Here is a 16,373-nt window from a genome sequence, read left to right as displayed (position 1 = left end):
AGTGTAGTATACATAGATAAATAAATAAATAGAAATGTCGAGGTCCATTGGTAACCGTCAAAACAAATAAAAAAATTAAAAAAATAGCCATTTAAAATTGATTGTTCCATTTTTCAAATTTAATGGTGGTGTAAAAACTATGTAGAAAGTGTAGTATATAAAAATAAATAAATGAAAAAACAAATTTTAAAAAAAGTGTTGAGGACCGTTGGCAACAGTCAAAACAAATAAAAAAAAATCGACAAAATAGCCATTTCACATGAAGTTTCCATATATATGCACGATAAAGTCGGGCACGAGGGGGAGGATCGTGGTTCGAACTGCCGGATGCGGCAGCGGTGGGGCAATGCAAGCAGCAGGGCTCGAGGCGGCGGTAAGAGCCGCGCGCGTTGTGGACACTCTAATAACTCTGCGCATATTTTATTAAAATATATGTAAATTTTTGGACGGAGAGAGTATATTTTATCGTGAGAATTGATAATAGTGCATTGAACGTATAAAATTATTGTATTCATTGTAAAATTAACTGCACTCGAAAAAAAAACAAATCACCCCGCATGAAATTTGAATTGAAAATGCCTATTCATTTATTACATCCACCATAATTCTTGACAATCAAAAACTAAAAATAATTCTAAAAAATTCACACTTAGAAGAAAAAGTTATCATTTGAACCCTATTATATATATAAAATTTCTTAGAGCACCTCCAGCGCGGAGGTCGAAGGGAGCCTCGAGCCGGGGTGAAGAAATGGCCGCCGCACTGGAGATCCGGCCTGGTGCGAAGGCGTGGCGAGGCGAAGACCCGGGCCGAGAGGAAGAAGGTTATGGCGCGTCCGGCTGAGGCGCCTATTAAAAAAAATATTAATTCGATTGTTTTTTGAAAATTTTGACCGTTTGTAATATATTTTTTTTTAAAAATGACCGTTGGGAAGCAAACGGCCGAATTCATCTTTTTATTTTTTTTTAATTTTTTTTCCCTTTTATCTATATATATCACAACTCTTCTTCATTCATTTCACATCTCCACATCAAAAAATCATCTACAAAAAATGTCTTCCTCCTCATCAAGCCACGAGGACGAGCGACGTGCTGAAGAATTTTCCAATCTTGTACAACAATTTAACCAAATTGTTCAAGATATTGGTGATCCAGAAGAGCAACCTCGTCGTCGGCGACGAAGCGCGCAGAAGAAGGCTTTCATTCGTCGGGACCGTGAAGCCGGCGCTGTATGTTTGCACGCGGATAACTTTGATGAAAATCCGATCTACCCCGACAACATCTTCCGCCGTCGTTTTCGGATGCGTCATGCGTTGTTTTTGCGCATCGTTAATGCCGTCGCCTCCGATTCATACTTCCAACAACGCACGGATGCACTTGGGAGGCCCGGCTTCGCGCCATTGCAAAAATACACTGTCGCTGTTCGTATGCTAGCTAACGGTGGGGCAACGGACCAATACGACGAGTATCTCCGGATTGCAGAGCCCACAGCGTTGGACTGCTTGCGCAGATTCAGTCGAGCCATTATTCAACTCTTCGGCGCGGAGTACTTGAGGAGGCCGACTTCCGCTGACTGCCAACGGCTTCTAGCAATGCACGAAGCGAAGCACGGCTTCCCGGGAATGCTAGGGAGCCTTGATTGCATGCATTGGGCGTGGAAGAATTGTCCAACGGCATGGCAAGGCGCATACACTCGCGGCGATCAGGGGGAACCGACCATCATCCTCGAAGCCGTCGCCTCGCAAGATCTATGGATCTGGCATGCTTTTTTTGGGACTCCTGGTTCGAACAACGACATCAACGTGCTCAACAACTCGACGTTGTTCAACGATCGACTGCAAGGAATGGGGGTGCCGGTCACATATCAAGTCAATGATGCCTACTATACAAGTGGGTACTACTTGACTGACGGCATCTATCCCAATTGGCCTGTATTCGTGAAGAGTCCTACACATCCGACGGATCCGAAGGGGAAGAGGTTCAAAGTGATGCAGGAAGCGGCTCGCAAGGATATTGAACGAGCCTTCGACGTCCTTCAAGCTCGTTGGGCAATCGTCAAAGACCCTGCGCGTCTTTGGAGCAAGGAGGCGATGAGCGACATCATGTTCACGTGCATCATTTTGCACAACATGATCATCGAAGACGAAGGCGAGCAAGCAACACAGTGGGAAGAAGACGCCGACGAAGCTTCGAGTAGCGCCGCATCTCAACCTCGTACCGGTGCTCCGTCGGATTTTCGTGCATTTGTTGCACGACAAGCATCCATGCGAGACGCGGAGATGCATGCTCACCTCACTTTGGACTTGAAGGAGCACATTTGGTCTCGTTTTGGTCCGATTGAGCCCTAGAAAATTATTGTAATTTTTATTTTTTTTATTGTATTTAAATTATGTCTTTAAATTATTGTAATGTAGAATTTTAATTTTAATAAAATTTGAATTTTAAAAATAAAAGTGTAGAAATATGAATTTTGTGGAAATGAGGATCTAAGCACCCACCTAAGACACAATGCATTGGAGAGGGGTGTGTCTTAGGTGGGGCCCACTCCTAAGACACCCCTCTAAGCAACAAGCATTGGAGATGCTCTTATAAAGTTAAATTCTAGTGAGATTGCTATTTTTCGTGAGATATGAGACTAATAAATAAATCAGTATATAGTGATGAATAAGACAATATATAGTGTTAAATAACGATATTAAAAAAATTAGTAAAATTTTCGCTCCTTTCAAAATTCGAATCAAGGTAAAAAAATTCCTCTATGGATAAATATCAGTTATAGGATACATTAAATCATAACTCATGATATACAAGCGAATTCATTGAAACCATTCCAACCTTTATATATATATATATATATATATATATATATATATATATATATATATATATATATTTAATGGTTCTTTCTTGAACCTCTCCCTATATATATATATAAAATTTAATAGGGCTAAGGTACAAATCCACCCCTAAACTACACACCCCTAGAGCGTATATCTCCCCATTCTCGACCTTGACCCAAATACACCCCCGAAGTCCATAAAAAGGGTGCATGCCGTTTCTTGCCGTTAACTTGATGGGTTTAAATGCACCCTTTTTATGGACTCTGAGGCTGTATTTGAGCCGAGGTCGAGAATGGGGGGATATACGCACAAGTTAACTGAATTTTTTTTTTCCTTTTAATTTCTAAGTGGGCCCTCCTAATCACCGGACGAAAAGAAGTGTCATCGGCAATAACATAGAGGTAGCTGCATTTTCAGGAGAAAGGGGCGAGGCATAGAACAACGGCCTCACCAATTTTCGGAAGCTACCGGCAACGACGTCATTGGATTTTAGAGAGAGGGATGGTAGCGCCGGGAGTCGATAGACGAGCACCACCCTTGCCTAGCCCTTCAGCGGTGACAACTACAAACTTTTATAGGGAATTAGGGCTCAATTTGGGTATTCGAAATTTCACGAGAGAGAAAGAGAGAAGAAGAAGGTTGTGTGTGATTGAGAGGGAAGGCTAAGGAGCTCACCAACAGCCCACTCACGCAGATCAATTGGTGAGTGGGCTGCCGGCGAGCTCCTTAGCTTCCCTTCTCAATCACACACAACCTTCGTCTTCTTCTTCTTCTTCTTCTTCTCTCTCTCTCTCTCTCTCGTGAAATTTCGAATACCCAAATCGAGTCCTAATTCCCCTATAAAAGTTTCTGGCTACCGCCACTGAAGGACTAGGCAAGGATGGTGCTCGTCTGTCAACTCCTGGCGCCACCATCCCTTTCTCTAAAATTCAGTGACGTCGTCGCCGATAGCTTTCAAAAATTTGTGAGGTCTATGTCTCGCCCCCTTTTCCTGAAAACACCGCTGCCTCTATATCATTGCCGCTAACACTTCTTTTCATTTGGCGAGTAGGAGGCCTCACTTAGAAATTAAAAAAAAAAAAGAATTTAAGTTGACATGCGCGTATACCCTCATTCTTGACCTTGTCTCGAATACACCCCCAAAGTTCATAAAAAGGGTGCATTTTAACCCGTTTGGGCCAAGGTCGAGAATGAGGGGGTATACGCTCTAGCTAGGGGTGTCTAGTTTAGAGGTGGATTTATACCTTAAGCCAATTTAATATACATGTCTATAATATATATGACATGAACGAGTACTCTGCACAAGCCATGTATATAAACAAAATATCGACAATGAATGGGTGTACATTTCGTGCATCCATATTTAATTTAGATGAGAAGAAATACTCCTCACTAAGAAATTCCCCACGTTGATCACAGGCTGCCATGCTTGAATAAATGGTATTCTAAAAATAAATAAATAAATGGTAACGATAAAGACAGTCAACTCAACAATTTTAGGACATAAATGGAGAAATATGCCAAAAAAATCAAATCCGTCTCAAATTTCATAAGACAAAATAAAAAAATTTTAAATTTTAATTATTGGAAATAAAAATTTAGTATAATTCATAATACTATAATAAAATTTATTTTATCAAAAATATTACACACACCAAATTTTATGAGACACTAAATCTCATCCGATGGGTCCATGACTCTATAAAAAAGTCTTGGTGAAACAACTATTCTCTCTATCCCAATTAGGCGCAAGTATTCGGTAATTCGTTGGGTACGGACAAATCCAAATTACTGAATTTTGAAAATGATATTCAAATCAAATTTATTTTGGTTACCGAATTGATTTTGAATAATTATTTTGGTTATTCGGTTATTCCGAATTTTCTTCAAAACTAATTAAATATTAAACTAAAAAAATGTGTTCTATTAACAAATAATTACCCAGGCAATACATTACTTAAATGGAAGTTTTATAAAAAGAAAGAAAAAAGAGAAAAAAGCCCTTGAAAGTACAAGAACGCAGATTAGGGGGCCCGAGACTCAAAAATGAGCTCGTAAAACAACAGAAAAAAAGAAACTAGCAAAAAACTAAGAGATACACCCAATCACACAAACACTAGCAATAAAGAAAACCCATATTGGTGTGGACATCGTCCAATCCCATATCATTTGACCAACGGCCATTGGCAATATTATCCATAACTCGCATACTCGCATTCCTGCTCTGATCAATAACAAAATCCCTCGGTGTATAACTCATTTCCTCCGCAATTCTGAGGCGATTTTTGATGTTATCTTCTGGAGCCAGCGGTACACGCGGCTTCTCCATACCCTTCGGAGGATGACCCCGTCCACGTTTAGTCGGTGCTTGATCCACTAACATTTGCATTCCCTGACTAACCTGCTCATCTAACCTAAGAATACAACTAGTGATTTCCTCCGAAGTAGGAATGGACGACTCCTTACCCCCGCTGTTGTCCACATCCTGCGGAGAAACCCGACCCACAGAACCAGCCGAAGTCTCCCTCTCCAAGCCCAACCGAGACTTATCAAGAGCAACATTGTTGCCCTCCGGACTGCTCAAACCCGAGCCATCTAGAGCCTCCATCTCCAAAGCTTTCTCCATCTCCTAGTCCTCCTTATCGGTAACCAAGTCATTGTCCATCTCATTGTTAGGTGACCCAGCCGTTTCACCCTCCATAGTCGTGCCCCTAATCACAGCCACATAATCAGAGTCCGCAATGATAGTCTCCTTCACTTCCTCGTCCATGTCCTCATCAAGCACTTGAAAGCAATTAGCATCCCCGATCTAAGGGGGATCCTTCTTCTTAACCGGTACCATATCCGCGTCTAGGCGATCAGGCCCCGATAAAGGTTTAACAAGAACATCAACATTTGAACTCCCTTTGGCCTGCCATGCAGGCTCACCCTTGGCATTAGGAATCTGCTGCTCAACCACGGTAACCGGAGACACCACCTCATCGGTGTTCTTTTGTTTGCCCATGTCCCTAACGGCTCTCCAGCATTTCTCCAGTGAATGACCTGTAAAATACATATATAAGTTGTAAAATATCACAATTTACTGAACACCACCAATAACAAATATCACAATTGAACAAATAAAAATAAATAGTTTAAAATATCACAATCTTCAAAGTTTAAAATCAATCATTACCAACAACACAATAATACTTAAAATCTTCCAAAGTTCCAATTTCTAAGTTGCAAACAAATAATAAACCAAGGTAACACTCAATATCTTTCGAATAGGCTTTAGGTAAGGCTATAAGGGTTAAAATTTAGGGGTAATGGCCTATAAATTCCCAAACTTTACCCACTTTTTCATTTTGCACCCATACTTCAATTTTGGCCTATAAATACCTAAACTTTGTTAGTTTTCTGATTTTGCACCCGACAATGAATTACCCCCAAAATACATTTGACGTGGCAATATTATTTTTGACGTGTCACACACACGTGTCTCAGAAATAATTAAACGACCTCGTTTTGTACAGATAATGAGCCAAGTTAATTATTTAATATTTTTTTCGTTTCTTCTATCTCAAATATTAATTAAGTCTTTCTCTCTCGTTATCTCGTTAATGAGAGAGATTTCATGCTTGCACAACTTGATATCATTTGTTCTCATGTCCACATCGTTACCTAGATTCGTTGAAGAGTTTCATGAATTTGGTGAAGAATTTTTCAGACCAGAATATCTCTTCTCCATGTCAAGAATGTTTTGAGCGGGATGAAATTGAGGTGTGGGTACAAAATCAGAAAACTAATAAAGTTTAGGTATTTATAGGCCGAAATTGAAGTACGGGTGCAAAATGAGAAAGTGGATAAAGTTTGGGAATTTACATGCTATTGCCCTTAAAATTTAAATGTTAGAAAAATAAATAAATATAATACTCCCTCCGTCCCATCTATCTTGAGATTGTTTCCATTTTAGGCGTCCCACCTATCTTGATTCACCTTTTCACTTTTTCATCTACACACAAAATACACATTTCTTAATTCTCGTGCCCAAAAAAAGAGTCTCATTATAGTTGGGACGGAGGAAGTATAATATATATGTAATTCGGTTATTGGTAATATGGTAAAAAACAATTATATCTAACCGATTGCCGAAATACCAAAATTTAATTTGGTTTTAACCAAATTAATCGAACCAAATTTAAAATTTTGGTTTGGTTCGATTCGATTCGATTTTGGAGAATTATGCTCATCCCTAGTCGTAATAATGATGATTCAAAAAATTTTAGACATATATATTTAATGTGAATAGTCTTGTGCAACCCTTATAAGATAAGACCCATTAATTAAAGAGCATGGCTGATGGACCTAAAATCCTAAGACTCTGAAGGATTATATTACTCCATGTAAGTCATGTCTGAAGAGAAGAATGAACGACCATATCACAATAGCAAGAAAAGAAAACAATTAACATGTCAGTGTTGAGGTGAAAGAAGGAATTTGAACATGCTCTCAAACAACGCTAATGAAAAGGGATAATGTGCAAGAGAGATTAATTTAGTTTAGAATTGCAGTCCTATTAGCAACAACCTTTCTAGAAGAAGATAAACATTACCATTAATTGGAGATCTCAGTGTAACAAATTTAGTTGATGTCATCACCAACTACCTTACACATGAACCTATGAAAAGACGAGTTTATAAATTTAGCCGATGATTGAGGAAAAGACGACGACAAAGCTTTGATTTGTCTATAAATACTTGTTCATTTCCCTTTGTATGCACATATTATTTACTCTCAGTTTTCGCATTGTAATTTGTAAATATGCTTTAAATATCAAAATTTTGTTAGCTTTACTCAAAGTGTTCGTCGTGTTCTTTGCCTCTAGTTTGCATTCATTCAATAATTGTGATGAAGATCGTATTAGGGCCCACTTTATTTATCATCAAGTAGGCCCAAATACGCACATAATAGGCCAACATATCCGAAAGAATAGCTGAAGGTGGAAGAAGGTCTCATAGCTAAAATCAATGCTCAAGAAAAGAATAGAGAACTCAAATGAAGGACTTGCAGAGCAGATGCCTGTGTAGATCTAATGATGAACATGGAAAGCACCAAAACGGAAGATAAAGAAGGATGAGTCAAATAATGAGATAACCTGAACAACTCTGAGGGAATTTGATACCAGTAACCAAAGCTGATGTTCGAGATGCGAAGCTTAAGAAACAGACAAAAGCTACTTTTAGCTGACACTATGTGGCGCACCTATGAGTAGTCTCATAACCTTTTCTGTAGGTGGTCCTGTAACAACCCCTAGCATATGGAGGCGATAGAATATTTGTTGTCGGCCGACGTGGCACTCGAAGATCTGAAGAGACGAAACTATCCTTCGACCTAAAGAAGAACATAGTTGAAATGATGAAAATGCCCCCGTATTCGAAGTTAAAATTACCAAAATACCCATCAATTATAATAGCCTATAAATAGCATGAGAATCATCATTGTAAACACACATTCAATATTTTAGCCGAAATTATGCCCAAATCAATACAAGTTTAAAATTTCAATTCATTTATTGCATATTATATTGCTAGTTATTCAAAATCGCCACTCTATTCAAACAATCAAACTTCACTTGTGTTTCCACCTTTTATAATCTGAATATATATATATATATATATATATATAATAGCAAAATAAATTCTATCCTATATGGCCTCGTATCACTCCATTCTAATTTTCCTCGACTCTCATTCATTCTTATTCTTTTCTAAATCTCTAATCAATCTCCACCTCTAATCAAACTCCATTAATTAATTAAAAAATCTATATAAATATTTATATATAATGATATGATAAATATAAGAATATATGATTGTTATCACTATTTATGAAAATAGATAAACAAATTTTTATTAAATGAGATTTTATTAAAAGAAAAAACAAAAAAAAACCCTTGAGAGCACAAAGAGCAAACTAAGAGCCGAGCCTCATTAAAACCCCTCTATGGCAAACCCGCGAGGGAAAATCCTTAAAGGGGAAAAAGAGTGCTCGTTAAAGCGCAAACGTGAAAAGTGAAAAGGGAAGCGGGGTTGAGACAACTTCAAAGGTTCCGGCCTGACCATCACCCCTAAGCTGCTCGGCTTCCCATCACAAAAACGACTAACAAAAGACACTAAGCAAACACCAAAACAAAGCAGAACGAAACTAAGAAAACCGACAAGACACTGCTTGTCAAACAAATAAAAAGAAAAAGGAGATAAAACTCCGAGACTCAGCTCATCAATGACGGCATCGGCTGAATCCCACCAAAACTCGACCCCGAGAAGGGGAGTCGAAAACCAAGGAAGTCCGACCAGCTTCGCCCCCGAGCCGAGCTCACCCGGACACGGAAAGGCTCCACTGCCACTCCAACCCCAACAAATCCAGCCCACATCCGATCCGCTACTATCAGCATGCTGCGCACGAAGCCAACTCACGGCATCAACCCAGTGGATCTCAACGGAAGCACGGCTTCCCATCACCTGCGTATAAGCAAAGGCCACCTCCACCCACCAGGTATTCAAACAAAAACACCACCACCGTTCGAAGCAGAGGATCTCCCTGCCAACAAAGCTCCAACTGCCAGCCCCCAACTTCCAGCAAGAGCTCGCCCACATGAACAAGCACACGAGCAAAGAACCACAGCAAACTAACAGACGCCGAGACCTTCTCTCGTTCAGCTCCCAAAACTGCCAAGAAGAAGGCAGAGACACGGCTCTCCGATAAAGGCACGCAAGAGAGCCGTAAGAAGGCTTTAGCCACGAACGGGGAACAGCGCATCGACGACAAATCATGCTGCCCCAAAATCTCGAAGTCGATAAGAAGAAAATCTTACCACCGAGCTGCCAAAGAAGCCCGACCGTTTGAACCCCAGTTTTGAGCGCACCCAAAGACTGAAAAAAGGTTGAAACGACGCTCCAAACCAACTGCTCATCCATCTTCAGCGCAAGACACGCAGGCAGCCACAAAGACACCCAACGCCTAATTCCGAATGATTCGCACATGGCTATGCGTATTCATGTCTCTTGCAACCACAAGTTTAATATCATCAATGGCAAAAGACCACAAACCTTCAACACGATCATTACTAGCCATGATATCCGCCGGATGATTCCCTTCTCTAAAGATGTGGGAGACGATCAAGTTGAAGTTTTGAAGAAGACGCAAAGTATTCTTCCAGGAAGCAAAAAAACACTAAGGGACGTCCATAGATCTGGACTCAAGCAGACGAACAACATACATAGAATTCGACTCAATCCACAAGTAAAGCCAATTCCTGTCATGAGCAATGTTGATGGCGGTGATGGCAGCAAGAAGCTCGGCTTCAAATGCGAAGCCAGTGCCGCCCTTAATGTGGAAACAACCACGAACGACCGCATAGTGATCCCTGAAGACGCCACCAGCTGCAATGATCCCCGGCGTTCCCAACGCAGAGCCGTCCGTGTTAACTTTGATCCAGGGATAAGTAGGCGGCCACCAATGGACCTCCACCATAGAAGGCGGAGGAGACGGACGACTGCGAACACCAATGGCACGGGAAACCAAGTACTCCGACCAAGTGTTGCCAATATTGCCAATGTCTTTAAAATTGAGATCAATTTCTTTAAAAAAAGACTTGACGAAGGCTAAGATCCGGCGGTGATCGAAATTCTCATTATCAAAAATCAAGGAGTTTCTAGAGTCCCAAACCTTCCACATAGTCGTGATAATACCCGCTTTCTAGAAAGAAAGAAGTTGAGAGCTAAAATTCGTCGCCCAAGCCTGGACCAAAAAAGAGTGAATATCCAAGCAATCGCCAAGCGTTGTTTTGTCAAACCACGAAAGCAATTCCATCCAAATGGGCCTCACTTTCGAACAACTCCAGAGAACATGAGAAATGGATTCCTCACACTCATAGCAAATGGCACAACCATTAGGGCCAACCATGCCCTGTCTAATGAGAATATCAAGAGTGGGAAGACGCCCGTGGATAACTCTCCAACAAAGGATCGAGCGTCTCTCAGGGATGAAAGGTTCCCAGATCCATTTCCCCCAATTGACCTCCGGGAATCGATGGCCAATCTGTGAAAAGGCAAGCGCCGCAGAGACATTGTCGCTGACCGAATGTTTCCAGAAACGAGCATCCTTGCTTCCATTCATGGGGAGAAGAATGATATCGGCCACCACTTCAGGGAATCTATTCACAAACGCCGAGGAAAAGTGCCAAAGACCATCATAAAAGTAATCCTGCACAGAAAAATTAAGAAAATCGTGCATGTAAGGAGGAATCTTTAACTTATCAACAAGCTTATAACCAAGCCAATCATCCCTCCAAAAGTAAGTGCAGTCGCCACTGTTAATGCAGGCGTAGGAATCATCCACCAACTGATTAACCTCATCTTTCAATCCCAGCCAAACAGAAGAATTAACAATGTTATCCTTGGCATAGCTGAAGTGAGTAAGATATCTCGAGCGCATGAGTTGATGAGCCCAGTCGACGCCTCTAATCATCTTCCAAGCCAGCTTCATCAAAAAGGATTGATTCATAAGCGTAAAAGAGCGAATTCCCAATCCACCTTCGAGCTTAGGCGAGCAGCTGCGTCCCCAACTAACCGAGCAGCTAGGCCTCTGATCAATACAGCCCGTCCACACAAAATTTCTGCAGTGTCGGTCCAAAGAGTGAAGAAGCGATTTGGGCCACTTGTAAACCATCATAGAATGCACCGTAGAGCTTTGAATAACCGACTTCACAAGGCAGAGCCTACCAGCCATGGAGAGTTGAAGCCCTTTCCACTTAGCAAATTTCTGGAGAATCTTATCCAAAATCTGCATAAAATAAGAGGCACGAGGACGACCAACAAAAATAGGAACCCCCCAAGTAGGTCATTGGGAGACATCCCACCGAGAATCCAAGGGCCCTGTGAATCGCACGTCTTCTATCAGTAGTGACCTGTCTAGAGAAGAAGAGATTGGATTTCTCCTGACTGCATTGTTGCCCAGAGATAGACCCATAATATTGAAGAATATCAAGGATTTTCTTAGCATTGCGAACCGTGGCACGACAGAAGAGGATGACATCATCGGCATAAAGGAGATGGGTGGGAAAATTCGAGGACCTAGAGAAACTCATGGGAGTGAGATGTCTAGAATCCACACAGCTGCTAATCAAGCGGCTCAGCACAGTCCTCAGCAATCCCAAATAAGATAGGAGAAAGAGGATCTCCCTGTCTAACGCCACGAGAGCAAGTGAAATAACCAGTGAGGCGGCCATTGTAAAGAATGGAGAGTCTAGCGGAGCTGAAGATAATATAAATCCAACTGATAAACTTCTCATGATAACCATTCGCTCGAAGAACCTGAAAAATGAAGCCCCAGCGCAAAGTATCAAAGGACTTTCCTGATGTCAATTTTACAGGCCACATTGACGCCCCGGTTAGTACGTTGCATGCAGTTAAAGCCTTCTGAGCTAAGCATAATACAATCATGTATGTTCCGTCCGCTAATAAAGCTAAATTGATTGGTCGAGACATGGGAATTAGCGACGACACTAAGCCTCGAAGCCAGCACCTTGGAAATAATCTTAAAGAGAAAATTTGAAAGGACAATGGGCCGCAGATCAGCCACAGTGGAGACGACATCTTTTTTGGGGATGAGGATCATAGTACTAGCATTGCAACCACCAGGCAAATATGAGTGGGTGAAAAATCTTTGGACCACCAGAATGATATCAGTCTTGATCGTCTTCCAACAAGTATGAAAGAACGTGCCAGAGAAACCATCCGGACCAGGCGCACTGTTAGCATCCATACTAAAAATCGCGGCAGTGATCTCCCCATCATCAGGAATCCGGATGAGCACAACATTTTGATTTGCAGAAATAGACGGCGGAATAAGAGCGTCAATCTCTAACTGATCAGCGAGCTCTCCCCCATCATCAGTAAAGAGCTCAGAGAAATGGCTAACAATGTGCTGCTCAATAAGGCCAGGATCGTAAACATCAACACCATTAATATTCAATCTCGTGAGAGTACTATTGCGCCGTTTAAACTTAGCGAGCCTGTGAAAGAAAGCGGTGTTTCGATCACCATCCGACAGCCAAGTCGCACGACTTTTTTGTTGTAAAAGATTACTCTTCCTGGAAAGCGCCACATTGAGTTCCGCTTGGAGATGCACCTCTTCATTAAACAAAACATCGGTGTAACCAGAATCAGCAATCTGCTTCTGAGTGGCCAACAGTCTCTGTTGCCATTGTCTTAAAGCAGTGTCGACATTCCCAAAAACCTCCCTGTTCCAAACCCTAAGGTCAGCACGAAGCCTTTTTAATTTCAACATAACCCGCACAATAGGACAGAGGGCATCAACCGGCTTCATCCAAGAAGTTTCGACCATCCCGCCAAAAGAAGGGTGCGTCACCCACATATTGAGGAAACGGAACTGCCGCTGACCAGACTGAGTAGTCCTGCGGCACTGCATGACCAAGGGAGAGTGGTCAGAAGTGAGACGGGGAAGAGCAGTGGTGATAATCGAGTCCCAGAAGTCAGCGAAACTTTGAGAAAAAAGGGCTCTGTCAAGCAACGATTCCACATGATTAGGCAAGAATCGGCGACCTGACCACGTGAAGCGAAGACCATCGGTCGGCGACTCAATGAATTGAGTAGCGTTAATAAACGAACAGAAATCCACACAGGAACCACGATGGGGAGCTATAAAACTAATACGTTCATGAGCTCCCTTGACTGCATTGAAGTCACCAATGAACACAGTGTTACCCGAAACAAATCTAAGAAGATCCTGCCAAAGAGAACGGCGAGAAATCTGATCGTTCGCCCCATGAACAACAGCCACACGAAAATCCATCGATTGCCAAAAGCAATCCACCACCACCACCTGATCAGAGGAGAAAACCGTAGTCGAGACCACCGAGGGGTGAGTTAGAACCCAAATGTTGGAGCATCTAGTACCACGACAATTTTGATGAACCGGTAGTAAGATTGAGCGACGTCCAGAAAGAATGACGAACTTTGTGAAAAGCCTTCTTAGGCTCGAGAAGACCCAGGAGAATGGGAGAGAAAGAGCTACAATGCTCCTTGAGAAGCCTCTTGGATTCATCCGTCATCCCGCGGATGTTCCAGGCAAGAATATTCATAAAAAGTTATTCAACTGAGTGGAAGAAGCCTCGCTCCGTTCCACTTCATCAGCCCAGCTTTCATTAGCAACATTATCCATGGCAATAATGCAATTTTTAGGACTATCATCAATGACAAAGTTATGAGCTTTTTGTCCGGTGTCATTGGCGTGTCGTAACCGACTCTTTATGCTGTTCTGAGCCTGCTTAGAAATCTGTTGGGCAGCCTTGATCGCTTGCTCCTTCTTCGGAGGCCGTCCACAGTTTTTTGACAGCCGGTGCCTCAGCTTGAATCGGGGCTTTGGCAATGGCAAGAATTTGCTCAAGACGCTGAGCCTTCAAAGCGTTTTCCAAAGCTATGGAATCCCTCCTTTCCTTTCCAACATTACCAGGAACACTAACGTCAGCAATAATCTCTTCATCCACCTGTTCTTCTTCATCGGAGGAAGCCGGTGAGTCAATTTGCACCGGCCTTGTAGTGGCTTCAAGTAAATCTGGTCCAGACCTGGTCCCAACCTCCTGCCCTTCCGAACAGATCTCATTAAGCAGATTAAACCGATTTTCGCTGAGAACGGGTGAGCTTCGATGGTTGTCGACATGCCCATCTTCCTTTGGTTTATCCATCGTCCTTCCCGGGCTGTTATTGTCATTATGTTCCTCCACGTTCCGTAGAGGGGAGTGATGCAAAACCATAGCTTCATCTCTCTTGTTAGTAGGGTTTGAGTCCTGTTGTAACGCAGCATCACTGCCTTTTCCTTCTTGCCTTTCCTCGCTACCAGCAGTCTGATCTTTCTCAGAAACTTATTGCCAATGCTTGTTTAATTCAGTGACTTTCGGAGGTTGGTTTCCATCTTTCCGTGAAGTCTCACCATTCAATGACTTTCCTTTCCGACACTTCTCCGCAGTATGACCTGTATTTTTGCATCTGGAACAGAAAAGGGGCAGATATTCATACGTAAATTCAACATGAAAAGCAATATCATCACCATCCACAAGGAGAGTATTGGGTAGAGATTTAGACATATCTACTTCAATAAGAATGCGAGCGAATTGACCAAAGTCTCTCTGAGCTGAAGTTCCATCGACTCTCAAAGGGTGTCCCACAAACCTCGCAATGCCAGTGAGGACTTCAACATTCCAGTATTCAATAGGCAGGTAGTGAATCCTCACCCAGACATTGGCCAGCGAAGAATGCTCCTTGAATGGATCGAAATTTTTCGTCCATTCACGAATCCGCAAGTGCCCACCAGACACTTCCCAAACTGCCTGAGCTTTGGCTTTTAGTTTATCCTTCGCAGTAGTGAAAACCATCGTGTAATATCCCTTGCCTAAGGGTATTAGTTTCCAGGAGGCTTCAATGCCCCATAATCCTTGCAACTCGTTCTTCACCATCATAGCAGTTTTAGGTTTTTCTCTCTTTTTAAGTAGCAGCCGTCCAGTCAAGGCATGAGAAAATTGAGCAATCTCCTTCCGCAGCAGTTCTTTGGGAATTTTAAACGAAAACTGGTCGCCCTCTTTGGTGGGACGAAGGGCATGGTACCGGTGGGCAGGTAAATCCGGCCTTCGCGGAGCACGATTAGTAGCTATATCAGCGTAGGACCGACCATTGTTATTGTCATCAAGAGTAGAGCCATCCACGATTTCTTTCCCACGTGAACTGTTTCGAGCAGAATCTCCAGCGTCCCTGCGTGGAATAAGAGCAGCAGCATCGTCGTTCATGGAAGAACCCTGATGCGTGTTTTGAGCAGCAGCAATCGGTTTGAGAGAATTGTCGAGCGTAACTTTCGAGCGTGGGGAGAAGTTGTTGGTGAGCGAAGGGAGGTTCAGGCCTCCCGCACCCGAAGGGCCAAGAGAACTGTCGCCGTTAAACGCCATCGGACGGACGGAAGAACAGCGGCTGGGAGAAGATTACGGTGGGGCTAGGGTTAGGGTTTTCATCGCTCTCGTTGTTGTATACATCTAATCACTCGAAAATAGATAAACAAATAAATATATTTCGTACGTTAATTAAATAGTCTAAATATGTATGATATCAATAAGCGATCAGTTAGGCAATGGTGTATATCTATAAGGCTATAATCTATATTGTTGAAAACTATCTACGATTTTATCTTGGCCTACATATATATATATTTATAATATTGTTTGAATTCATTGTTGATTTGTACTAAATCTGTATCTAAATTATCATATACTAAGAAAGTATCGTTTATATATTTACATATATTCCATTTTTAAAATTATAAAAATAAGTCTAAAACAATTATTACAATAATGATACATTACCTCCACATATTTTATATATAGGGTCTCATGTGAATGTTCTTGAGCTCAAAGTTTTAAATAGCTCAAATTTATATTTTACCAACGACTCCTATTCAATGTACATTTTGAATAAGGATAATAAAT

The 16,373-nt window shown here is 41.8% G+C and overlaps 1 protein-coding gene across 1 annotated transcript; it reads left to right on the top strand.

Annotated features, from left to right (window-relative positions):
• The first annotated feature begins 1,051 nt into the window (after positions 1 to 1,051).
• On the top strand, positions 1,052 to 3,276 carry LOC130998142 (protein ALP1-like). Its single transcript, XM_057923576.1, has 2 exons — positions 1,052 to 2,324; positions 3,188 to 3,276. The coding sequence occupies exons 1-2, from the start codon at positions 1,052 to 1,054 to the stop codon at positions 3,274 to 3,276; spliced, it is 1,362 nt and encodes a 453-aa protein (XP_057779559.1).
• Positions 3,277 to 16,373: the final 13,097 nt, after the last annotated feature.

The sequence above is a fragment of the Salvia miltiorrhiza genome, chromosome 8 (genome assembly GCF_028751815.1).
Source record: "Salvia miltiorrhiza cultivar Shanhuang (shh) chromosome 8, IMPLAD_Smil_shh, whole genome shotgun sequence".
NCBI lineage: Eukaryota > Viridiplantae > Streptophyta > Magnoliopsida > Lamiales > Lamiaceae > Salvia > Salvia miltiorrhiza.
This window is presented reverse-complemented; position numbering and strand designations above follow the sequence as displayed.

Bases quoted from the DNA above. Each gene is read 5' to 3' on its own strand.
- LOC130998142 (XM_057923576.1), top strand. From the start codon at position 1,052: ATGTCTTCCTCCTCATCAAGCCACGAGGACGAGCGACGTGCTGAAGAA. The intron at 2,325-3,187 runs GTTTTGGTCCGA...TTAATTTCTAAG, and splicing joins GAAGGAGCACATTTGGTCTC to TGGGCCCTCCTAATCACCGG.